The sequence below is a fragment of the Chaetura pelagica genome, unplaced genomic scaffold (genome assembly GCF_000747805.2).
Source record: "Chaetura pelagica isolate M959 unplaced genomic scaffold, ChaPel_1.0 scaffold11, whole genome shotgun sequence".
NCBI classification, from domain to species: Eukaryota; Metazoa; Chordata; class Aves; order Apodiformes; family Apodidae; genus Chaetura; species Chaetura pelagica.
The window spans coordinates 5,150,778-5,177,216 of NW_009952694.1; the positions used below are offsets into that span (position 1 = coordinate 5,150,778).

The 26,439-nt window shown below is 40.2% G+C and overlaps 1 protein-coding gene across 1 annotated transcript in view; it reads left to right on the forward strand.

The window, feature by feature from the left end:
* TTLL5 (tubulin tyrosine ligase-like family, member 5) overlaps nucleotides 1-26,439 on the forward strand; it is a 134,102-nt gene that overhangs the window by 52,035 nt on the left and 55,628 nt on the right. The window contains exons 20-28 of the mRNA XM_009993967.1: nucleotides 2,087-2,232; nucleotides 3,361-3,652; nucleotides 7,630-7,750; nucleotides 9,072-9,218; nucleotides 11,472-11,572; nucleotides 14,342-14,475; nucleotides 15,085-15,198; nucleotides 15,600-16,007; nucleotides 19,124-19,314. Coding sequence (XP_009992269.1) covers nucleotides 2,087-2,232; nucleotides 3,361-3,652; nucleotides 7,630-7,750; nucleotides 9,072-9,218; nucleotides 11,472-11,572; nucleotides 14,342-14,475; nucleotides 15,085-15,198; nucleotides 15,600-16,007; nucleotides 19,124-19,314 — 1,654 coding nt within the window. The remainder of the gene's footprint in view (nucleotides 1-2,086; nucleotides 2,233-3,360; nucleotides 3,653-7,629; nucleotides 7,751-9,071; nucleotides 9,219-11,471; nucleotides 11,573-14,341; nucleotides 14,476-15,084; nucleotides 15,199-15,599; nucleotides 16,008-19,123; nucleotides 19,315-26,439) is intronic.

The following is a 26,439-nucleotide window of genomic DNA, read 5'->3' on the forward strand; positions in this document are numbered from 1 at the left end:
TAAGCCTCATCACTGAGCTCTTAAAAAAGATCCCATAATGCATAAGGGGTTTGGACTTCATATACCCATATATTCACTTTGCTAGATCAAAAAGATAAATGGAGCTACAGGACTTTTCTCTGGATATTCCTGTTTATCTCATAAAGTGCACTTTGCTAGATCTACAAGAAGGGCAAGAAGGAGGACCCGGGTAAGTATAGACCGGTCAGCCTTACCTCCATCCCTGGAAAGGTGATGGAACAACTTGTTCTTGTCACTACCTCTAGGTACATCAAGGACATGGGGGTCATCAAGAGCAGTCAGCATGGTTTTATCAAGGGTAAATCATGTTTAACTAACCTCATAGCCTTCTATGAGGAAATTACTAGGTGGATAGATGATGGTAGAGCGGTAGATGTGGTTTATCTTGATTTCAGTAAAGCATTTGACACCGTCTCCCACAGCATCCTTGTAGATAAGTTGATCAGGTATGGGTTTGGTGACCAGGAAGTGAGGTGGATTAGGAACTGGTTGAAAGGAAGGAGTCAGAGAGTTGTAGTCAATGGGGTAGAATCTGGTTGGAGGTGTGTTACTAGTGGAGTCCCACAAGGGTCGGTGCTGGGACCGGTGTTGTTCAACATCTTCATCAACGACCTGGATGAGGGTATAGAATGTACCCTCAGCAAGTTTGCTGATGACACTAAGCTGGGAGGAGTGGCTGACACACCAGAAGGCTGTGCTGCCATTCAGAGAGACTTAGATAGGTTGGAGAGTTGGGCGGGGAGAAACATGATGAAATTCAACAAGGGGAAGTGCAGAGTTTTACATTTGGGGAAGAACAACACCATGTCCCAGTACAGGTTGGGGGCTGAACTGCTGGAGAGCAGTGTAGGTGAAAGTGACCTGGGGGTCCTGGTAGACAGGAGGATGACCATGAGCCAGCAATGTGCCCTTGTGGCCAAGAAGGCCAATGGCATCCTGGGGTGCATTAGAAAGGGTGTGGTTCGTCGGTCAAGAGAGGTTCTCCTCCCCCTCTATTCTGCATTGGTGAGGCCACATCTGGAGTATTGTGTCCAGTTCTGGGCCCCTCAGTTCAAGAAGGACAGGGAACTGCTTGAGAGAGTCCAGCGCAGAGCTACAAAGATGATGAAGGGAGTGGAACATCTCCCTTATGAGGAAAGGCTGAGGGAGCTGGGTCTCTTTAGCTTGGAGAAAAGGAGACTGAGGGGTGACCTCATCAATGTTCACAAATATGTAAGGGGTGAGTGTCAGGGAGCTGGAGTTAGGCTTTTCTCAGTGATGACCAGTGATAGGACAAAGGGCAATGGATGCAAATTGGAGCATAGGAGTTCAAGGTGAATATCCGAAAAAAATTTTTTACTATGAGAGTGACAGAGCCCTGGAACAGGCTGCCCAGGGAGGTTGTGGAGTCTCCTTCACTGGAGACATTCAAAACCCACCTGGATGTGTTCCTATGTGATGGTGTCTAGGTGACCCTGCTCTGGCAGGGGGGGTTGGACTAGATGATCTTTCGAGGTCCCTTCCAACCCCTAAGATTCTATGATTCTATGATCTTTGTGCACTGGTAGAAAGCTGTAATGTTTGTCTCCCTTAAGGAATCTGGCAGGGCTCCTCCCTTGATTTAGGCAGAACTTGTAGAAAGGTTGTAATTTTCACTTAGTTTAAAATTCTTATCTCTGACCAAACGGTGAAGAACAAGCTGTCTACATAAAAAGTTCAAAAGACAGAGTTCAGGTTCATGTGTTCTCTTCCTACTCCCCTCCATTGTTTTGTTCTCTTGCAATTCAGTTTGCCCTGTTGTGCCTTGAGCTGTTGCGTGCTGGACAGATGCTGCTCGGTCATGAAAGCTTGACAGTAGATGAGTGTGTTTTGGGGCTCTGAGATGTGATGTTCTATAACGTACTTGCAAGACTGCCTTCAAATGTTTTCAGGCTTTCAACAGAGCAAAGTTAGAGTGAACTTAAATATTGCCTGCATCAGGAAAACTGTTTCTTGAATAAACTTACTAAATCTACTAAGTCTCTTGTCTCACCAGGGAAAGAAGTATAAAGGGAGATTGAGGATGTCTCTGTATTTTGCTTCCCAGAGCAGGTCTTAAAGAAAGGCTGGATATGAGGCTGGAAAGTATAGGCTCTCACGCTGTCTTTTATGAGAGAAAGCTTCTTTCACTGGAGCTGCGGAAGCGCCGGCGATGTCATGGCAAGGCTAGAGCAACACGAACAAGATCATCAGGTATGTACAGCTAGAATCTTTAAATGAGCAGCTAGTCAAACTAAGCTAGCAAGCACTTTTAAATTTGAAATGTGTGGGAATGGGGTTGTTCTGGCCTTTGTAGTCCCTAAAAAGACTCACAGAATGAAGTTAATAGCTTTGATTTCAAGTGTTAATAGTTTCTCTTCATTCCTCTTCTGAGTTTCCTTCCTCCTTAAGTGCCTAGAATTTAATTCCCACCATTCCATCCCCAGGTATGCTACTGAAGGTAATCAGTATTTTCTTGAAGATGAGCTTGTAGTTGCATTTTGGGTACAAGAATTCAGCAGTATGTGCACCTCTATAGTTCTTATTCCTCTTCTGAGTTTCCTTCCTCCTTAAGTGCCTAGAATTTAATTCCCACCATTCCATCCCCAGGTATGCTACTGAAGGTAATCAGTATTTTCTTGAAGATGAGCTTGTAGTTGCATTTTGGGTACAAGAATTCAGCAGTATGTGCACCTCTATAGTTCCTTCCATGCTGGTTCTCATACCCAGTAGTCACTCTAAGCTTTTGGAAAGAGATACATCCTTTTTAAGTAGGCTGATTCGGGAAACTTTTAAAAGGATGCAGAGGTGAATGATCCTCTCAAGTGGCAGTTCCTGAAGCCATTATCTGAACTCTTTCTAGTAGCTATGTGATACTCACTGCAATGGGAGACTTAGTATGTTACAAAATTATTTTTGGTGCAGTATTAAGGTATGTGAACTTGTGGAAGTTTATATTTTGTAATTTTGTTTTTTTCTGACACAAACCCACAAAAAATAGTGTATATATATCAAGTATATATGTCAGCATTTATGTAAGAATCAAGATAAAAAATAGGAAAATGCCTTTGCTTCTTTGATTATATTTTTTTCCCTTATATTAAGACAAGAATCTTGGTCCTTTTTCTCTGATTTTGGAAAAAAGGCCTTCTCAACTGGTTGATACACAACTAGAAAGATAGGAAGAATAATGAAGGGCAGTGATACTTGAGGTACTATTCTGAAACAGTGGTGTTCTGTCCTTCTAGAAAGGAAAAGTAAACCAAAGGGTATAAACAGCAAGGCAGTCTTCCCCACTTCTTTTTTTCTTGACCAGCATAGGTTATTTTTCCTCTACTACAGGGACATCAGAACCAACAAAGCTGTCCCTCAAGTCAGACACAGAAGGTGAGGAGGAAGAAGAGGTGGATGCTGATGAAGATGAAGAGCTTGATAGAACCATTGGCTCTCTTTTGGATACCCAGGAGAAAAGCAAGCCAAAGGGCTCTACCTTGGTGAAATCTACTAGTAAGGACAAGTTGCTAAAAGAACTTGACAAGGAAACTGGAGACGGAGGAGAACCAATTCTTAAAAAAACAGACTCAGAACCTCAGTTTAACTTGCTGCAGATTCTTCAAAAGAATGGAAACCTAAGGTGAGATTTTTGCATATTACCTTGAGTTTTGACTAATTGCTAATATTGGCTAAAGTATAGAGGATGTACACTTAGTGTCACATTATGAATAAATGTGAAGAGGGGATCCTAGAAAAAGGTGCCTGTATTTCTGTCTAACTATAGACTCCATTAATAACTAGATGGCACAAAAGGGAGATAGGTGCAAGGACTGAGAGTTTACCTAAATGCCTGACCTGTTGGATCAATAAAAAGCGTAAGACATAGTTTCCATTGCTGTTCTTCAATCTGATTATGCTATTGTGTTCTAAAATTTGTCTTTTCATTCTTTACTTTTCCAAAGAAGTGAGTATAAACTTATCTTAAACTATCTAAGAAAGATTGGGTAGGAATACCTCAGTGCTGCCTCTTCATAAAATTAGTTTTCTTATTTTTCTGTGCTTATTTTCAGTGATAGAATTTTTACCTCTAATAATAATCTCTGCTCAAGGTCATCACCTCCTGAAAGCAAGATATGAGGTCATTTGAGAGTGATGAGTTACTGACACATTTCATTGCCTGTTTTTGAGTAGGACAGCGTGGAACAGAGTATGTTCTGATGCATAGCTCTGCTGCTTTAAAAAAAGAGAGGAAGTAGAGGAGATTGTATAGTATAACATAAACCATGGTCCTGCTAGACATTTAGAAGCATGATCCTTCTCTTAAATTGTCTGTTTGCAGATGAACAGGAAAGGCAGAAAGAAAGTATGATCATATATGTCAGTGTAGTAGGATTTTACAACTTCTAGATGAGAAAGAGCATTATGTTTTTGGTGAAGAATGTCCAGAGGTAGAGGAAAGTATTGTTGCTTGTTGTGTTCTTAGTTTAGTTTCTGAGAAGATTTATGAAACATCAAATACATTTGGGGATTGTTGTGATGTCTTCTTGTGGCAAGGACATTCGCTGTCACAACAGAAGATTCTGAAACCTGTTCTGAGGATGAACAGAGCAATGTTGTAATCTACCTATTTATAGAACTGACTCCTGCCAGGAATGTAAGCTCTGTCTGGGGTTCCTGACAGAGTCTTGCTCAGCACCCAATACTGTTGGGATTCCCCACAGAAGTGTGTAAGGCCTGTGATGACATCATGTTCCAGGATTGTGCTGGGTTTGGACCCATCTGAGCTATCACTGATGAACGCTTTGCTTGTGGGATGAACAGGCAGAAGAGCTGAAGTAATGGCATGTTCATCCAAAAGAAACCAGACCTATTCCAGTTGGTTTATGTAAGTGGTAGGACTTCTCTCTCTCCTGTAGTTGGCCTGATGAGGCAATTTCTCTGCTGTCCACACATTGAGTGTTAACTTCTGGAGACGTGACAGTCAAATGAAATATGTTCCCCCAAACTGTGCCATTCCCAGGGAAGTAAAAAGAAAAGGGAGTTACTTGCTCCTGCATTTAAGGCCTCAGGTTTCAATATTCTACACACCCAAGGAGAGGCAGTGTTATACAAGAACCTTCTTCAGTTTCCCATTTTGTAATCACAGAAGTATTGGATGCATATTCTACACACCCAAGGAGAGGCAGTGTTATACAAGAACCTTCTTCAGTTTCTGATTTTTGTAATCACAGAAGTATTGGGTGCAGTGAAAGCATTGTATGAATGTGCTGGTATTGCTAAAGGTGGGGATCCTTAATTCCTACTGGCACAAGTCTGGCAGCCCTAGAGACCCCTCAGGGGAGAGCCTCTTCTTTTGTATGGTGGCCTGATGTACTAATTCTTAGCAGCATACAAAGCTTGGAGGTGTTAGAAGGCCTGCTGTGCATTCTGGAGTTCACTGAAAGACAGGACTTGTAACCAGGTATTTTTATTGTGTTTTCGTTACTGCAGTACTGGTAGAGCTATCCACAGAGGATGTTAGTTTGGGACTCATCATTTGCTTAGGCCCTCTTTGGGTCCAGCATGGGCTTACAGAAGCATCAAAAGCTAATGATTAAGCAGATACACGGATACTTTTAATGTATTTTATTTAAACTTCTTATCTAAATTGATGCATTGAGCTCTAAGTGCTACTATGATGTATGATTTATATGTAACACTAAATGTTCATGAAATGTACAGACATAAAAACCAGGAAGACTTACTTTCTGGACTGAGTTTTTAATGGTATTTCAGGGACTCTATGTACATAGAGTCATAAGTTACCATAAAAGTAAATGAATATTCTTAAGAAGCAGTGAACAAGTAGAGAAAAATGGTGAGGTTCCTTATGAATGAGTCTGAGATTGGTTTTAATAGTCAATTCAAGAATGACACAAAATGTAGAAATGTGCTAATGAAATTTGCTGATGGAAAGTATTTGGAAGTTAATACCATGAGAGAAGAGTGGTAGAATAATATGGGAATAACTGGATGACCTTGAAGATGGCAATAATATAAGTAAGATGAAATTCAACAGTGCAAAGTGCAAGGGTATGCTTCTAAGAGCTAATAATTTGCAGCAGAAATTCTATCAGCTGGGTGTTCATCAACTGGGAATTAATTATAGGGAAGATTATCTTTCATGCTTGTTGATTACAGGAGGTTTGCAAAATTCTAGCTCATGCATGTATAAAAATACCAAATGTGGTCTAGGTTTTACCACTTCAGATACTTCTAAGACTTGATGTGAAATATTGTATTTGGTTGCTATCACCCATGTTCACGATAGGTAAATTGTGACTGGAGCAGGTAGAGATGAGCTGCTAGTTTTCATCATGTCACCAGGGTGGGTACTTTGTTAGATGACACTGAAAGATGTCATATTTTATTAGTTCACACTAATAAAATTAAAACTATGAAAGGATGTAATTGCTGTTAATAAATGCATTTAAGGTAGGAGACCCATCAGGAAATGAAATTATTTAAGATATAGGACAATGTTGGAGAAAGAAAAAAGCAAATATAAACTGTTCGTATATGAAGCTAGACTGGCTAGTAAAAGAAGATTCCTAGTTATCAGTACAGTAAGTTCTGGAATATTCCAAGAAAGTGATGGGTTGAAAACTCTAGTTTGTTTTAAGATTAAACATGACAATTTTAAAGGTTAGGACATTGTTTGTGATAGAGTGGGAATCTGTTGCTGACACTAAAGCCCATCTGCTTCTGCATCCTTATGAGAAGGAGACATCATGCTTGGCAATTCAAGGGACAGCTTGTAATGACTATAGGGAAAACTATGAGGAAGAACGGAGACTGCGAGAGCAGAATTTGGGAGAAGAAGGTTTAGGCCAAGATGACGATGGACAGAATTAGGCAAAGCTTTCAGTAATTTCTCTCACAACAGATGCATATGCTAAAGTGACTACCATTGTGAGGGGATGAGAAGCAATGTGTCCCTCCCAGTCCTACCCTAGTCCTCAGTTCATGCTTGCAGCTACTCAATGTGTTCAGCCAGCTGCACAGCAGATTTTGCTGATGTTCTTTCATTCTTCACTGGTGCCTTGCTCAATGAAACTTGGCTTGCATCCTTGGGCCAGCAGGGAAAGAGCTCACTTTCACAGATTTAATTCTTTCATTTCCAATGGGGATTGCAGGGCCTTTGTTACATCTCTGGCACCAATATCAAGCCCTTTTATTTATTTTATGGTCTGTTGTTGTGGTGTTCAAAATGCTTGTGAAAAGAGAGGCCCAAGAGAGCCTTGAATTTGGTTTAAAAATACACAGTTTTGCTGAGGTTCATGTTGTTGTCTTTTGGAATAACTAAGGCTGTGAAAAGGCAAGGAGAGCATTCCAATTTTAGAGACAATCTTAGTGCCTGCTGTCTTTTGTATCTCCGGTAATATATACCCCGTATTGGTCAAGTGAAAGCATTCTTGAAAATACTGTTGGGGTGAAGGTGTCCTTCCTTTAATCTTCAACATTTGTGCACCTAGGAGGTCCTTGTTGACCGTACTTTGGTCCATAAGCTGCACCTCACTGCTGTAACTCTTCCCTTTACTACTCTGAAGATAGCTGACTGATTCTCCTGGTCCACAGCAAAGTGCAAGCTCGCAGGGCTTTTGCTGCCTATCTACAGCACGTTCAGTTGAGACTGTCAAAGGAGGCTGGTGACCAGATCCAGAATCCTGCCTGGGCTGCCAAAGAGGATGAGCAAATGGTAAGAAGCTTTGTGTTGGCCAGATCCAGAAGCTGAGCTGAAATTTGCATCAAGAGTTTTGAGTAGACATCTACTCAAATACTACAAGTACCCAGATAAGCATTCTCTCCTATGTACTGTTTTAATTTTTGCAAGCATCTGCCCTTAGAAATCTTGCTTGCATTCTAGATAGAGTTAAAAAAAAAAAGTCCACTGAGGAGAAAAAAGTTACTTTCTAGCACAGTTATTGCTGTTTGCTTTTTTTTTAACAATATGATTACTTTTTCTAGGCAGTATTTTAAGGTCCTATATTTCATGTGTATACATTTTGAAGAGTGCAGCAACCCCAGATAGCCTCATAAACCTTCCTAAAAGATCTTTGTTCAGTAGGCTCTTGAGTTTTCTGCGAATCCAGATGTATTCTTCCAGAATGCATACTGCAGGGAAACAGCCAGTGCAGTTCAGAGATAAAATTCTATGTCAAGAATAATCAGCCGACTCAGTGGAAAATGTTACCCCTGCTCTTTCCAAGTGGAAATTAAAACTGGCTTTTTGAGAGTCACTTCGTCTGCTCTACTGTGAAAAATAATGTTTAAAATAACAGCTCAAACCAGCCTGGAGTAATGGCAGTGAGAGGCGAGCTGCAAAATCCAATCGTTTGGCTGTGAGGCTGCTCATTTATGCATTAAACGCGCTCATAACCAAAAGCAAATCCAGAGGGGAGACAGGAAGGGTTCAGAAGGATGCATCTCGCCTTAGGATCTGCTTTGCTGTATGTTTCCCCAACCAGAGGTCAAGCAGACAGGAATGGAATTACATGGCTGTATATGTAGTGATCTGTTGCTGTAGAGAGGCTGTGGCAATAGAATATATAAATGAAAAGTGATGAAGTGGGGCTGTATCACTGTGGTGGAGATACCTGACCAAAGTCCCCTTCCCTGTCATAGTCCTGAGAGGATGTTATGTCAGTATGCTTCAGGCTTTTTAAAAAACATTACAGATTGTTATTTGGAAGTGTTCTCCTAAGATATTGGACATTACAGGTTATTCTGCATTGTTGCTGCTTTTTTTTTTCTTCTTCATCTGCCATACTTTTCAGAAAAATGCTCCTCAAGTGTTCCCAATACTGACATACCTTAGGCAAGGCACACCCCCACTTTCGGCTTGTAGGATTATATGAAAAATCCAGATTGCAGAATGCTTTTGCCTGCCAGTTGTCAGCTCATTTCCTCTGGACAGTGTGTTTAGTTCTCACCGGCCACTAGCTGCTGTAGTACCTCTGTTCTCTTCTCCCCACATCTTGCAGCTGGTCCATTGTTAACTCTATCTCTCTTGTTTGCAGGAGCTTGTTGTACGCTTCCTGAGGCGAGCTGCCAGCAATCTGCAGCAGTCCTTGAGGATGCTACTCCCCAGACGTCACTTAGGACTGAAAGACCGTCGTCGTATCCTAGCTCAGCAGTTGGGCGAGTTCATAATCTGTTATAACAAGGTGATTAATTCTTTCTTCGTTCTTCTTTTGGTAGCTCTTTTGGTTTCTGGTATTTTCTGAGGTATCATAGTCAAGACAGCAGGCTGTTTTAGAGTCTCTGTTCTGTAATTTACATGGTCTGTTTGTAGCTACACATCGAGTATGGGTAGTTTGCCTGTTCGAATTGTCAGATAGGCAACACTATTACTACATTATAAAATAAGTCTGGTAATCATGTGCATAAAAGTTAAAAGAAATGTTGAAATGAAGTGGAATTTAACTGCCCGTTTGCTTTTACTTTGGCTTGTCTTTGATTTTTGTGCTTTGTAAGGCCTCTTCCCATTTCTCTCTGCTTTTATAATGCTTCTTTAGAGATATTTTTTTTTATACTGAAGAGTACAAAATTTTACTATTTGTTTGGTATACTGAGGGACTGCTACCTATCTGTAGTATGGGAGTCTGCATGCTCAGTGATAAAATAGGTCCTAGTTTAAATAATTTTAACCTCCTTAGATGTCGAAGATGCTGTACTTAGCATAGTTGTTTCATGCTAATCCTTGCATTGCAAGAACAGCTTCCCCTTTTCTTTGTCTCCCAGCATTTCTTTAATGTTAGAACAAGGGTAGTTTAAATTTTGCTTTCAGAGGCTGCTGTGCACACTGGCCTCCAAGCTCTTACTTGTTAGAAGAGGATGTTCACTTACATTACCTTCTCAGAGCTGACATCTGGTAACTTGATCTGTCAAAGCAAGGTTGGTATTGAAACCAGTCTGATCCAGAGAGCGCCTTTTATGCCCAGTGCTCGCTGAATTACTGTGTTAGGAATAACCACAAAACACTCAAGTGGCTCTGTGGTGAGTGAAGAACGCAGCTGCTTTGGATATAATTTCCACTCAAATTGTATTAAAACATTAGGATTTTCTGCTAACTCTTGAGTAAATACACAAAGTAAGGCTGTGTAACTGGTAATAAATCAGTGCATAAACATATTTTCTCAGTTAAAACAAGTGAGAACAGATCACTTGAGGTTTTAGGATGTACATGTTTAAGCCCTTGAGAGACTCTTAGGCTGTGAGGTTTTTTTGATGCCTGATTCCAGCATATAGACTTCTTTCACTGACTTGTAACTTCAGATTTAGTAGGGGACTCCTACTAGCCATTATGTATTTTCTGTAATGACACAGAAGAAAAAAACACTACCTCCAGCAGACAAAGTAAAACAGATCTCATATTGTCCAGATTTTCACTTAAGTAGTGAAGGGTAGAGACATGTCCCAGGATGGCATTTTCTTCCTGCTTGTGAATTATCTTTCAAAAGATCTATCTAACCTACTCATCCTGTGAATGTTTAGAGTACTGGTAGAACACAAAGAAGTGAAGGTCAAGTCCGGTCAGATAAAGCTTGTAGACTGGTATTGGTGTTTCAGACAGGCCTGTAGGTTTGGTTTTTTTTAGTTAACAAAAATGTTTTGTCAATACAAGCTCTGGTGTCAATGAGTTCTACTAGTGTAAAACAGAAAGATCATTTGTATCTGAGAGCTTCCTCTCATTCTCATATATAAAGGCTAACTATTTTTTATTTCAATATATTTTAGTGTATAAATGCATATTTGCCACAGGCTGTACTGTTGTACTTTCTTTGCTTTTGCTAAAGTAGTGTGGTTTTGGTATGTAGATAAGCCCTTGGCAATTTACTGCATGCCAAGAGAAATTAAGTTAAGAGAACTCCTCGTTTACAGTAGGAAATGTGGATGGTCTCAGCAGAGCTCCTTGACTGAGTTTCTTTAATATAATTTTGTATTTTTGTCCTCTTTTTCTTCCTAAATATCTCTTTTTTTTTTGGGACAGATGCTCAAATAAACACTGTTTTGAGGAACTATGTATTTGTGACAGAAACAGCAAAAGTAGGAAGGGGATATAATATCTGTACATAATTATTTATTTATTTTTCCTTCCATACTTCTTTGTCCCAGCAAAGAGTGTATTTGAAGCATGTATTTGTGAAGACTTGACCTCTTCTCAACAAATCAATTCTAGTAAGTTATGTCAGGCAGAGGAATGAGGAGTTTAGGGTATGCTTAGCATACTGTCTTTCAGACTCTATATTTATCCATTCTATTGCACACAGTGAAATACTTAGAATTCAGCTCTTTGGAGTTGATGTTCTTTTTTCCTAGATCCCACTGAATTGTTTTTTGTCTCCACTGTGCTGTAGCTATGCCATGGATCATAAAGTAACTATATAGAAACACTTACTGGTACTGCTTATTGACAGGAAACAGAGCAGATGGTTCAGAAGCAATCACAAAACAAACAGGAAGAGGAGGAGAAGGGAGTGAATCCTGAAGGTTTTCAGAACTTTATTACCAGAGCAAGGTAGGAGCAGATTTTATTCACTTCGATAAAGGATCTCCTGGCCCTGGAGGTGAAGGGGTTGTACTAAAGAAGATCTGATTGGTCTAAAGGCCTCTAGATACCTTTAGTGATACCTATAGCACCTGGTCCTGCTCTTGTTGGGGGACAGAAAATTACCTTTTTTCTTTTTTCCCCTCCAGCAACCAAACACTTGTAGCTTCAGCATCTGGTGCAGGGAAGGATGTATGATAGATGTTTTGACCATTAAGTAGATTCCCAAAGGACAGCTGTGGTTTGCCTTGATCTGTATAAATCTCAAATTGATGCTGGTGAGCTGATGGTCTCCTTTCCTGTAATGCTGGAGCAATTGTGACAGTACTTTGGAAGCAGAATTAAACTAGAGCTGCTCCTCAGATGGCCTTGAACTGTTGTGGTTGAACAGCTGTTGTGACTTTGGCTGTAAAGTTTCTGCTCTCAGAAACAAATCTCATGGTTCCTGCCTCTCTTCAGGAACTCCCTAGCCATGGACTTTCTGAGGTGAGGAAGGAAGGAATTAGACTCTTCATCCCAGCCTCTTACTTGGCTTGCTAAGGCAGTTCAGTGCAAATAGTTATTTGCACAATGAAAAAGCAGAATTTTCTAACTGCATGCTCTGAACTTTATCTGCCTTCAACTTAGAAGAGTCTGGTAGGAAATACATTTTGAAAATAGGTAAATAGTCCTTATGGCCTGTGGCATGATACTAAAAACAATGGTATTATTGCTATCTGACTATGGAGGGATCTAAAATTATTCAGTGAACTGGAATTATATCCTTAGAGTCTCTGATTCCTGAGCACAAAACCAGATTTATTTTGAGTTCTTTATTTGACCCATACATGACATGCCTCTATGGGCAAGGACTGCTGTCAGTACCTGGACACGTAAGATTCACCTGCCTTTTTAGTGCCCTTCTGTCTTCTCTGGGAAGGCTGACAGTCACTGCTTCTTTTTCATTATCAGTTACAAAACTGTCTTTTTTCCTCTGTTTGGATAGCATTTTTAGTGACTGATTAGAAATGGGTGATAGCTGAGGCTTCTTAATGAAGTTCAGGAGCCTTTAAAATCTCTTTTTGTGCTACATTCTTTTGAAAACAAACTATTTTACATTTTGTTAATATAATTGATGGAGTCATTAGTGGTACACATTTACAGGCTCCAAGAAAAATGCTGCTTTTCAGACAGGGTTCTATAAAAGATGGTAACAGACCTGACTATGCTATTTCTTATCATCTACTGCTGACACTAGACATGCAGGTTACATGAGCCCCTGGCATGCTCTTCATTCTCTGACACATCTGGCCACTAAAATGGCTTCAGCCTCCTACGGCACGTCATTTGGATTTTTGCTAGGAATGCCAAGAGATGGCTGTTTGGGGCAGAGCTGCATACTCTTGTTTTCCATGGTACTTGCTACCATGCCATCATGGCCTGATACTCAATCTAGGCTGGGACTGGAGATTTTTGCTGAATCATCTGCCTGAGTGATAAAGAACAGAAAAAGCCAGTTTGCCAACAATCAGACATTTTCTAGTGGTGCTCTTTCTGCTCCTTATGCAGTATCAGGCATATTTGAAAACTCAAGCTTCTGACACTACTTTGTGCTGTGCTTGAATCTTAACTCAGTGTGCCAGTCATTTGGAGCTAAGCAAAAGAGGATAGATTGCTGCTTTGGGTGTTTGTTCTGCAGTACAGTGAATGCAACACAGGAGAAGGTCGGTAATGAATGTCACTTAATAATTGGTGGTGTCTCATTTACTCTCTAATTTTGATATCACATTGATAAAAGGTGAACTTTGCAGCAAGCCCTAAAGATCCAAACTCAAGTGGGATCAGCTTTAGACGTTGCTTTTACCAAAGCTTAGGCTGGCTAAGACTAGTACAAGGGGGATATGCAGAGGACATTTCAAAGGATTATAACTAGTGCTATACAAATTTATATTCCTGTGTTATGTTTTCTTGTAGTGTTACTGGCACTATACTTCTTGCTTTTGGTGTTTGCTCTGCCATATACCTGCTCACTCATGCTGATGGAAACACTATTAAAGCAAAAGAAAAGCATGTTAGATACCAAAACAATGATAATTACAGCTTGCACAAGTTCTAATATGAACAGCCAAGTAACTGATTTTGGTTTGGGACCAATAGACCTTTAGGACAGTGGGGGAGTTAAACTCTCTTCTTGTAAAGAAAATGAGAAACATATGTAAGTTTTGAGAGATTCACAAAAATATTGACTGTTCTGTTTGTTTGTTGTGCAGTTTTGGCTAATTAACAAGCTCTTCCCTTCTCTTTCATCTTCTCCTGCAACTGCTGAATTGAAACTAATGACTATAAAATAGAGGCTGAGCTGAGTTCTCTCATGAACAAAATAGCTGCTTATTCTAGAGAGGACCTGGGGAAGATTCACAAATTTAGCTGTGAACTGAGTCTCTCCTGTTGAGATGATCTCCCCAGAAATGTGTTTGGAGTTTTCATTTGCTCTTTGTTTATCCTGGGAAGACTCCTAAATGCCTTGAATTTTCTACTGTGAAATAAAAAGGCATTTCCATGGAAATCTTAGGTTTAACCAAGGCATGTTCCTTTCTTTCTGCTCTTGCCCTGCAGAACTGAGCAAATCATTAGCTTGTCTGGCCTTACTTTTTTTTCCCATTCCGCTCTTCAGTCTTCATATCACTTCTTCTTTTTGTTACCTGAATGCAGAAAAGCTTAGAATCCTCACTTACATCCATTTTTCTCTCCTTATTTTAGTGAAAGTGACCTGGAGGAAGTGCTGACATTTTACACGCACAAAAACAAGTCGGCAAGTGTCTTCCTAGGAACAAACTCCACAGGCACAAAATCCAGCAACATCAGTAACCAGTCAGAGAAACAGCCTCAAGGGGGTAAGTGTTGCAGGCAGTTCTGAGATGATGTTGCTGAGACAAATAGAGTTTAAGTCTATGGAAAGAGAACAACCCCTCGAGAATGTTATTCAGGTTTCTTGAAGTTGCATATATATATTTTAAAAAAACCAAACCTGACTCTATATGTAACTGCACTCCTGCCTTCTTTGTCTGAAGTGAAATGGGATGAACCTGGACTAGCATTTATAAGAACTAGATATGGTGGCTCATGACTGAAAGGAGAATTTGCGAACTGGAGGCACTGTGATTTGAAATGAGCAGAGAATGCCAAAATCAAAGTAAGGGATGAGCGAAATCAGGACCTGTTAAACTGTGCTGCCTACAGAGAGCATACCCATTGGAGGGCATAGTCTGTATATTTGAACCTAATTAGGCCTCCAGTGGAAGGAAGTGCAGTGCCAGCCATATATATCCAGTAGTCCATGGTACTGTACATGACACCACATCTGAGATCAATACAGGTGCATGGTCTACAGTAAATATTAGCAAAGAAAGTCACTTGTAACAAGGTTTAAATTCTGAAGTCCTGTTCTAATGATACAACAGTTTGCATAGTTCTACTTCTTGACTCCTTCATTTTTGTTATAGAGCATCCTGAGGTGGTGAAAAAAACAAAAGGTGGTCAGCCCAAAAGTTCAGCTGCAGATCTGCTTGCAGAAGGAGAATTGAAAGGCTATAAATCCAAAGAAGTTAAATCAACTTGTAAGTGAACTGGTTTAAATCATCATAATGGAAAAATAATGAATACATATACTATTTTTAATATTGTTTTAAACAAAGTTTGGAACCTTTGGGTTCAAACTGAGGGATTCAAATACCCAATTTTGGGGAAGATGCTGCGGGTTTTTCTTTTAAATCCAAGAGAAGATACTGTACAGTGAGAAGTATGAAAGAGGTAGCTACCTTTCTGTGAGAGAAGATCTAGGTAAGGCAGGCTTTGAAAGGGAGTGTTCATCATGTAGAGTCTCTTCTTGCCTTTGCTGGTAGAAGGAGTAGTTTTGGCTTCAGTGTGTCTGAGCAGAGACATCTTTGTTGTTTTGATATTATCCAAAGGACCTGAAAAGCAGCTTTTCTCATGTAGTGTGCTCATTATCTTTGTTTAGTTCCAGAAGAACCTGCCTCCTTAAATACTGAAGTGAAATTACCTCGGTGTCACCCTCCTAGTGCTGCTTCCTGTGTTTCTGGTGCCACATCCCAGACAAGTACCAGTTCCTGGCTACCATCTCAGCCTGCAGCCTCTGAAAATTCATCGGTCCCTGGTCACCATTCATTGCCGACTCCTCTAGCTGGTCCCAGGCTGATTCAGTCCCCATCCCCAGTAACCTCCTCACAGAGCACAGCTCCTGACAGCTTTTCTGCCTTTACAAACTCAGAATCCAGTGAGGCATCTAGCCTTGCAGTGTCACATCGTTGTCATTCTGGTAGCTGCCCGATTGGCCCATTCTCATCTCTTCAGAGAGCTGCTCAGATCTACAGCCAAAGATTGTCCCGATCACCGTCTGCAAAAGTAGGTGAGTGTTCTGGGCTGCATAGAGCAGTTAGTATAGAGATTGTGTAATCTCTGTTCTGGAGTAGGTAGAAGTTTTGCATTCCAAAATTAAGAATCTTGCTGAATCTTGCTAAGTATCTCCTGGAAAGGAAGTGTGCAGGAAGCAGGCCTTGTTTGCCAAAGATGCCCTTTTATTGAGCAGATGAAGAATGAATCTTAAAACTGTTTAGGTTGAAAAAAACCCCCTTGATTATAGAGTCCAACAAACCCATCACTAAGTGATGTCCATAAGCACCACATCTATACAATTTTTAACTACCTCCAGGGATGATGATTCAACTGCTTCCCTGTGCAGCCTGTTCCAATGCTTGACAACCCTTTTGGAAAGAAAATTGTTCCTAATATCCAGTCTGAACCTCCCTGGGTGCAACTTGATGCTCTTTCATCTTGTCCTGTCGCTTGTTACTTGGGATATTAACACTGCAACCTCCTCTCAGGTAATTGTAGAGAGCAAAAAGGTCTTCCCACAACCTTGAACTTTTAACTTAGCCTTTGAACTTCTTTGAGAAGAGCTGGGAAATGAAACATTGTATTTTTTTTGCTTGATTGTATTACTGATATCTTTTTTATCTTGTGATTTTAATGTAGTTTTGGTTAGCAGAAGTCCTTTCTCAGGCTATGTGCTCTCCTTAGTTCTGTGTTTCTCTATAAGACACAGAAATCTGTTAATGAAACCCTCATAATTGTTGAACACTTAAAGGTTTGTCAAGACCTCCAAAGAAGAAAGATCTGAATGCATCATTACTGTATCACATTGTCTAGTACTTTTCAGCATTACAATAGTAAAGAATATCTTAAAAACAAGATCTAGAGACTTTTCTTTTGACAGTCTGGGGTAGAACATAGTTGAGCAATTCACCCTTAGTATAAGGACTGAAGAAACTCAGTGTGAAGAATAGAAGAAACTGTAGGCATTTATGGATGCAGACTGTAATGTGTTAGGAAAGTTTTCGGAGCCACACACAGGCTCACAGCTATAGTCCTGATAATATAAGTATTTATCTATTTATGGAGAGCAGAACAGCCACCCCGTAACCCAGGAGGAAGTAGTTAATTATCTGCTTCTGCACCTTGGCACCCACAAGCCTATGAGGCCTGATGGGATCCACCCTAGAGTGCTGAGGGAGCTGGCAGGAGAGCTCACTAAGCCTGTCCGTTATTTATCAACAACCATTGGCAACAGGGGAGGTCCCAGGTGACTAGAGGCTGGCTAATGTGATGCCCATCTATAAGAAGGGCTGGAAGGAGAATCTGGGGAACAGGCCTGTCAGCCTGATCTTGGTACCTGGAAAGATCACGGAGAGGCTCATCTTGAGTGAGCTCACATGGCAAGTGCAGGGTAGCCAGGGGATCAGGGCCAGCCAGCATGGGTTAGTGAAAGGAAGGTCTTGCTTGACCAACCTGATCTCTTTCTATGACCACGTGACCCACCTTTTGAATAAGGGGAAGGCTATGGACATTGTCTACCTGGATGTTGGTAAGGCCTTTGATACCATCTCCCACAGCATTCTCCTGGAGAAGCTGGCAAATCATGGCATAGACAAGTGAATTCTTCACTGGGTAAAAAACTGGCTGGATGGCCAGGCCCAGGGAGTTGTGGTAAATGGGGTCAAAACTAGTTGGTGGCCAGTCACCAATGGTGTCCCTCAGGGCTCAGTGTTCAGGTCAGTTTTGTTCAATATCTTCATCAATGATCTGGATGAGGGGCTTGAGTGCACCCTCCATAAGTTTGCAGATGACACCAAACTGGGTGGGAGTGTTTATCTGCTTGAGGGTAGGAAGGTTCTACAGAGGGACCTGGACAGGCTGAATTGATGGGCTGAGGCCAAGTGTATGAGGTTCAATGAGGCCAAGTGACAGGTCCTGCATTTCGTTCGCAACAACCCCAGGAAATGTTACAGGGTTGAGGAAGAGTGGCTGGAAAGCTGCCCAACAGAAAAAGACCTGGGGGTGCTGGTTTACAGATGGCTTAATGTGAGCCAGCAGTGTGTCCAGGTGGCCAGGAAGGCCAATGGCATCCTGGCTTATATCAGAAACAGTGTGGCCAGCAGGACCAGTGGAAGTGACTGTCTTCATCTACTCAGTACTAGCCCTGATGAGGCCACAGTTTGAGTGCTGTGTTCAGTTCTAGGCCCCTCACTATAAGAAGGACATTGAGGTGCTGGAGTGTGTCCAGAGGAGAGCTGCAAGCTGGTGAAGGGTCTAGAAAACAAGTCACATGAAAAGCGGCTGAGGCAACTGGGGATGTTTAGTCTGGAGAAGAGAAGGCTGAGGGGCAACCTCATTGCCTTCTACAACTACCTGAAAGGAGGTTGTAGGGAGGTGGGGGTTGGTCTCTTCTGCCAAATGAATAATGACATCCCTGGAGGTTCAGACTGGGTATAAGGAAGAATTTCTATACCGAAAGAGTGGTCAGACATTTGAACAGCCTGCCCAGGGAGGTGATTGAGTCACCACCCTTGGATGCATTCAAGAAACATGTAGATGTGGCACTTCAGGGCATGCTCCAGTGACTATTTTGCCACTGTTTAGATTTTTTTTTTGTTAGGGTTTTTTTGTGGGTGTTTCCTGGTGGAGTCTGTGTGGTTATGTTTGTTAGGGTTTGGGTTTTTTTGTGTGTATGTGGATGGTTGGACGTGGTCATCACAGAGGTTCTTTCCAACCATGATGATTCTGTGATTTGCTTTAGGTTGTATGTCAGGGTCAGCACATTTTCACAAGGGTTTCTGTATATATATTGGCAACATTTCTAGCATTAAAATAAATCAGACTTCCCAACTGGGTAGTTTATTTAAAGGGATCAATATGTCTTTAATGAAAAACATTATAGAATTAACTTAAGTAACACCAGCCAATATTCTCTGCAGTTGGGTGCCATTAGATACATTATGATAAATACAAAGATTGCAGGTTTGGAATTGATAACAGCTCATAGAGATAATACCCATATAGCATAGAAGGCTGTATTCTCCCCAGAATCTGCAGAAGCATCATACCTTCTTTTTTATCTCTGTGATCAGCCAGCTGAGAGAGTCTGATATGCTACTTACTAAACATACCCAAATGCTCGTTTGGTAGGTTTGTGCCATCGCAGTCCAAGTGGGCAGCATATGGGATCAGCCCGGATGCACAAAGATGTAGAAGATACTTCTTCCCAGGGCAAACATTATAGCCCTGGTACGGTAGCATCAGAACTGGAGCAGCTGGCAGAAAAGCAGGCAGCCTGTCAGTATTCCCCACCAAGCAACATCAGTCTCTTTACACAACAGGTATGTAAGCAGTAAAGCTTGAGTCCTTGTGGCAACAGAAGAGTCTGTCACAGGCTTCTGTGTCAGCACTGGGATGGGCCGAGACATGCTTGAAGGAGTAGATTTCATGAAAATGAATTTCTGTCATACTGTTGTTTTGAAGTGTTTACAACGACTGGTATTTTAATTTTCTGTGAGATGATAAGAACATTGCTGAAATCCTTTTATAGAAGGGAGACTGGGCAGAAGATTAGAAAATGTTATAAAAAATAAATCCATGCTTGGTTTTATTAAATAATAAAACCAAATCTTCTCAGATTCATACTTTCATGTAATTTGCTTCCTCATTCCTCCAGTGTGTCACCCCAATGCTGGGAATGGAAGTCTGCAGAATGAGTTCTGATCTGAATTCTATATTCCACGATACATAATCGAGTATTTGCTAGCATGGGATGTGATAATCCTTTTGTTAAACGTGATGGCTTCTGGTAGACTTCCACTTAGCTTCATATTTCTTTTTGAGTTTTTGTGCCTAAATGGCTACACACATAGTCCTTCTTTTTCTTTATAATATGCTATAGTAGCATTCATCAAAGGTGTTCAAGTTGGACACTTTTCAGTTAATTAAGTTGCCTACTGGAGGTTCTCCAGCATAGGCACCTTGAATTGGAGATTAATTTTTTCCCTCTAGCTAGTTACTGTTAGTTAAGTTAGGAAGTGTAGAAGGGGGAATCCAAAGAGGAATTTACTAAGATCTGCATGGGAAGGGCTGTGTAACTTCCTGAGCTCAGCTGTGTTGGGTAACAAAAGTGTGTACTCTGGTAATTGTACATGATGGAAGATGAAACCTCTTTAGTCACCAGTCAATCAATGTAGGTTTACTCAGGTCTAAAAGTGGCTGTGAAGTGCCGTGGTAGCTCTGGAAATGTGTTGGTCATGGTAAGTGTATCTGCATTGCTTTTTTATTTCTAGGTTCTCCCAATATATTTTCCTACAGAAGAGGTGGGAAATGTATAGAAGGAGAATGAAGATGCCAATTCGTTTTTTTTGTGACAAGCAAACAATAAATACCTTGGCTCCTATCAGACAATGTAGATTTTCTGAGTCACCTTGGTATATTTTGTATTTGGCCACACAATGTTTGTACTGGCTTTGCTTCTTTAGTGAAATGATCCAATGGTCTGAGGACTGGAGCACCTTTCCTACAAAGACAGGCTGAGAGAGTTGGGATTGTTCAGCTTGGAGAAGAAAAGGCTCCGGCCTTCTTCAGTCCTCACAGCAACCTTCCAGTAACTGAATGGGACCCTACAGGAAAGCTGGGGTGGGACTTTTTTCAAGGGCTTGTAGTGAAAGGACAAGAGGTAATGGATCAAAACTGGAAGAAGGGAGATTTAGGCTAGACATAAGAAGAAATTCTTCCCTGTGAGAGTGGTGAGACACTGGAACAGGTTGCCCAGAGAGGTAGTGGAGGCCCCATTCCTGGAAGTGTTCAAGGCCAGGTTGAATGGGTCTCTGAGCAACTTGGTCTAGTATGAGGTGTCCCTGCCCATGCAGGGGGGCTGGGAACTAGATGATCCTTGAAGTCCTGTCCAGCCCAAACCATTCTATGATTCTATGAAATAGAGAAACATGGGTTAGATTATATATTAGTGGTCTTCTGTGATCATGAAAAAGATCCATGTAGAAAAGGATTCAGAAGTCAAAGAAAAGTTGAGAGCTGGAGCTCTATCTGACAATTAATTTCCTTCCTGGGCCTGTTTCCATTAAGTTCTAGACATCTGCTTTTTACTGTGATTCTCCAGGCTATGTTTCTGCAATAATCCCTTTGGAGAGATGAAATCTGAAGCTTGCTTAGTATGATAATTTAGATGGTTTAGTTGAGGACAGTTTTTCTTCTAAGGCAATCTGATTATTTTTTTTAGTATTGAAGTTTTGGCACATTCTAATTTCTAAGCCAAGATTATTATTTTAATTGTACCTGAAGCAATGATATTTTGGAAGGTTCAGATGCAACTGCAAGTCCCAAAGGAACACAGCTAAAGTGTATGGCTACTACTTGTGCTTCTTGATGGTTTTTTTTCATGGACATATTCTACTCTTCTGTCATCTAAGAGTCATTCTCATTTTATTTTTTATCCAGTCTGGCTTTTAAAGCCTGTCCTGCAACAAGGACAAAGGGGTTTAGTTCTGTGGGAAGACAAGGCTGCCATGACAATGAAGGCTGACAAGAGGTACCAGCATGCAACAAAGCGTGATAGTATGGCAGTGAGTGCTTGTACAAGCAAAACTGCATGAGCCAAGTGAGGGTTTGGCTCATGGCTCGTTGTTGAGTGACCTGGAACCAGGACACCTAGTGCTGAGCCACTAGGTACAGATGTGAATTTGAAGCAAGGAGTTTGAATCAATAGGCAGGTGGGAGAGAAAAGTCAAAGACCACTGTTATGGGTTGAAAGGGGGAAAGACTTGGGATGGGTGTGTTTGCAAACTGAGTTATGAAACCCTGGTGGCTTTGGGGCAGGAGAAGTAAGGGATTGAAAACTCAGAGAAGGTTAGAGATAGGGCTAGTATGTCAGTGATTTAGTTAAACAAGACACTACTTTCCTATGCATTTCTAGACAGGAGATTCTGAATTGTGATTTATTTCCCCCCCCCTCCCCCCCTTTTTGGGCCTCTGTATAAGCCACTGGATATATACTAGTCTTTTTAAAGTAAACACATTCTAAAATTAATTGGCATGAAGATGGCTCTGGAAGAGAATATTGCTTACCTAAATAATAAAGACACAATTTTTTTAAAGCTACTCCAGAAACTTAGTCTTCATTGTTGGAAAGTATCTGGCTGGTATGAAAGGTGCTTGATGTTTGGATTTAATTAAGTTTAATGACAAGATTAGGACTATTGATTTGGAGGGAGTGTGTGAAAGAGAGACTTTTGAAAATGCTGCTATTGCTGTGGACTGTTTCTTTTCCAAGGGCAAGAACTTCTATGTGAGAGTTGAATGCCTTTGTGCCTTGGTTCCCTGGGTTATGCCCAGCTGTGTCTTGGAGGGGAGGGGGTGTGATCTGAATACATTACCTCCTTCCAAGAGCAGCTGGGAAGCTTGTTTTTCACTCCCATTCTTGTGAGAATTGCTTCTGGTATCTGTGTACTAGCGTGAGTCTCCGGGGTTCCCAGGAATGTAGCCTCAACAGCTGTGCTTGGAATGATGTTGCCATTCTTGGTTGGGAGTCTACCTCTGTTCCTCTCCAATCTTTACTGTTCTTCACTGTTTCCTACCCATGTCCAAAGAACCCGTTTTACGTTTTCTCTCTTACTCTTGTATTCTCTCCTCTGTATTAAATCAGTTCAATTTATTAAGCCAATGGGCTGCTGAAGTGACAGTGTTCAAAGGGAAAATGTTAAGTGTTTCTGTCATCTTAAGATAAAAAAAAATTTGTGATTACATCAGCTTTCTGTCTTGTCAGTCCTCTCCATTCACTTCTGAAACACCAGATGGAAACTTCAGAGAGATACTCATTAAGTGAACAGTTCTTATTAAATGGGAGGTGGAGATGATAGGAAGGTAAAGCTCTAGCGATGTGCGGTTTCATTCCCTTTTGTACACAGTTTTCAGCCATCACAGACTCTCTCACAAAGTATGTGAGAACATTCTCTCTTTCATTAATTTGTGTTTTTGAAAAATGTTTTTCATTATATCATGTCAAATTTTATCAGTGCATCTTCATGCTGGCAATGTGGAGAAAGCAAGAGTGCCTTTACAGTGGTATACAATAGAAATACTGATCTAGAACCCATAAGAATAATTACTTAATCCTGTGCATCACTGTATGCTGACTTACTGCCCATTTGCAGGGTTGAGAGAGAGATGAATAGAGAGAAATAAGAGCAATGTTAGACTGTCTTAGAGGAACAGCTGGGTAACTTCTTTCCTATGGGTAACTTCTGTAACTGACTTTAATGGTATGTGCAGGGAAAATGTTGCCTTAAGGACATTCTGGAGTAAGACAATCTCAAGTTAGATTACAAAAGATGAATATTCAGTGTTACAAACTAATAAATACAGTGGAGCTGCTACGGAGAACATTGTTAATTATAGCTGTTAACAATGAATGTTAGTTTTTATTTCTGAGGATTTTGTTACCATTTTATTTATTTTGTTACCATTTTGTTTACTTAAAAACAGATTTACTGTTTGTACCAGTATCTATAAGAGATCTTTCAAACACTACCAGATCTTTTGCAGTACCCACCATCTAACTATAGTACTCCACAATATCCAAAAACAACAAGGTGTTCCTTTAGATAACTACCTAATACATTTGGGAGCAGGCAACACAGAGGTCTCTATGGAAAATGTGTGCCTTTGAGGAGCCAGTATTGGCCTGATAAGTTAATGGCTGAGTAGTATAATTAAGGAGGTATCTGAGCTCAAAAGATCGTGAGAAGACAAGAAAGAGAAAGCCCCTGTCTAAATTCCCTAAGTTCAGAATAAATTAGTCTTGAAGATAGTACATTCTTAACCTGTTTCATGAAAAATGTCAAGTGCATAGAAATGGAAGACCCGTGAGAGGATTCCAGTCAAGGGCTAAAATCAAGTGGAGTTCAACATAACTGGTCTGTTTGGGCTGCTGCCTAGCCAGTCAGAATGCAGGTACTAAAATGCAATGAACACGCTTCTGCTTTGGAACTAGCTGCAACATGTGCTGCTTCTTGCTTCTAAGTTAGAGGGAGATAGGGAGGAAAGACCTTGAAGATATCATAGGCAGCAGACTTGTGAAGGATGTGGTTATTGGCCAGGGAGACATGTGGGAATGCCACAGGAAATCATATTTCCTTAAATATGCTATTGGTAGAATAATTTATTAATTCAGTGGGAAATCTAGTCTGTGGAAACGAGTTTTGGAGGATATGGGCATTAGAGATATTAAATAATTTTGCATTATTTTTCACTATAGCAGATAACAGGAGATAACATTTTCTTTCCAGGTAGTGAAGTTAAGATCATAGGAGAATAGACATAGGCAAAAAACATTTTGTGAGAGACTTCTGTGGCTGTATGGTATACGTTTTAGGAGTTAAATGCCAACAGTGAGGTGACAGAGTTTTTACTGAAAGGTGTGATCAGTGCTAAAGCTGGTATAGAGGACAGAAAGGCAGCAGATGTGCTTATCTGTAATAAGAACCCTGAAGTTTCCTGTAAATTAAAGCAGAGTCTTGCTCCACTAGCAGATATATATTAATTTGAAATTAAAGTGGTATTTTAATTCACCCAGATGAACATAATTCAGACCAAAAAACCCCATAAAAACAGACCAAAACACCCAACACACATCTTTATTTATTAGAATTCTTTGAACTGAGAAAAATAGCATCTAGTGGAACTGGTTCTTATTCAAATTTCCAAAAAGTTTTTCTGCAAGCTTTTTACAAGGACTGTTGAGCATGCCAGGTATCTGTGAGGTGAGGGGTAAGGTTTTGTTACAGATCAAAACCAGACAAAGGCAAACAAAAGAATAACTGGCTAGTTTGCTATACAGCAAGCACATAACTGAAGACACAGAACACATAATGCAAATGATGATGTGTAAAATTAAATATTTGAAAGGAGGAGGTTCATAGTGACAGGCATACTATTACCTAAAGAATTAATATAAAAGCAAATTATTGCAGGGTAGCATGGGGTGTCAATTTATAGTAAATTAACTAATAAGTAATATTCATCTGTGTGAACACATGCTTACAGAGCTCATGTTTACTATGTGAGGTAACTTCTTGTTACCTTCAGTATAATGTGAGCTACAAGTGTCCAGATGTTCAGTTACTGTGAATTTATGGGTGTGCTGTAAACTGAAACTTGAGCCTACCTCCTGGTAATGTTTATCTGTACATCTGTATTCTTTTATTGGTTATTATAATAAAACTAAGAGAACTTTAACAACTGCGTTAACCAAGCAAGACCATAGAAGATTAAGTTAAGTTTTTACAAATAATTGGTTACATGACAAGCAATGATTTTAACTATGGAAAGTAATAGGCTTTAAATTAGTCATTTAGGGAAGAAAAACTTAGTTTTGTTCTAGAAAGCTCAGTGGAGATACTTGTTTTAAGTCAATCAATAAAGGTAAAAATTATTAGCATATTTCAGGAACAGGATAGATAATAGTATGTAATTATGTAAGCACCAATTAAATCCCTTGAAAAATTTTTAAGTTTCCTTGAACTTAAATCCCTTGAAAAGTGTTTAAGCCATTCCTAAAGTAAGTTTAGGAAAAATAACTGGGATTCACAAATGAGTGATTTCAACAATTGACTGCAAAATGCATCTTTAATGAGGAAGTGAAAATACTAAGTTGGTGTTTAGGGAGGAGTAGGTATGAAGGAATTACACAGAGCAGTGGATGACAAGATAAAGGTTTTTTTATTCGTGTTTCTCATAATAAGAAGGGAATATTCAGTTTAGTATGAAGATACCAGAGTAAAAACTGATAATAAAAGTGAATAGGTATTTTCACAGAATATAGTTACCATCTGAAACTTCATGCAGCAAGATGCTATTAAGGCAGAAAGCTTAACAAGCCAAGTTACCTCAGATGGAATGATGAGCATTTTGCAAATGATAGACCCCTTAGGTTTTAACAAACAGAAATAACAAATTATTTTTTCTTATCAATAAGATGATTCAGTTAGCTGCATGGAAACGAAAATTTCTTCCATCTTCTGTAATGTCAGGCAGCATAGTGAGTTTGCTGGGCCACTGCTCCAAACTGACCTTTTGTCTTTAATTACTGAGGAACATGTGATGCTGCTGCTTCTGAGTTTATAACTTTCTTTGCTACATTACTATACTGTAGTGAAGCTAAATATTTTGTTTATGATATGTGGGTTACTGAGACACATGAGGAAATCAGTATCTGAAATTAGCCATTTTCCTAGTTATGGCATGCAAATGGTTGCTAATTATTTTTATGGAGTGATGTCTTTGTCAGTATGTGTAGTGTAGCAGTTCACTTGTAGTATTGTCAATGTATTACTGATAGTCAGTTTTTCAATTGTTCTGAAATTTTCTTGTTGTTTCCCATTGCCTTTAGCATGATCCTTAGATAGTAACACTACTATTGGAGAATCAAGGCAGGCACATTTGTGCTG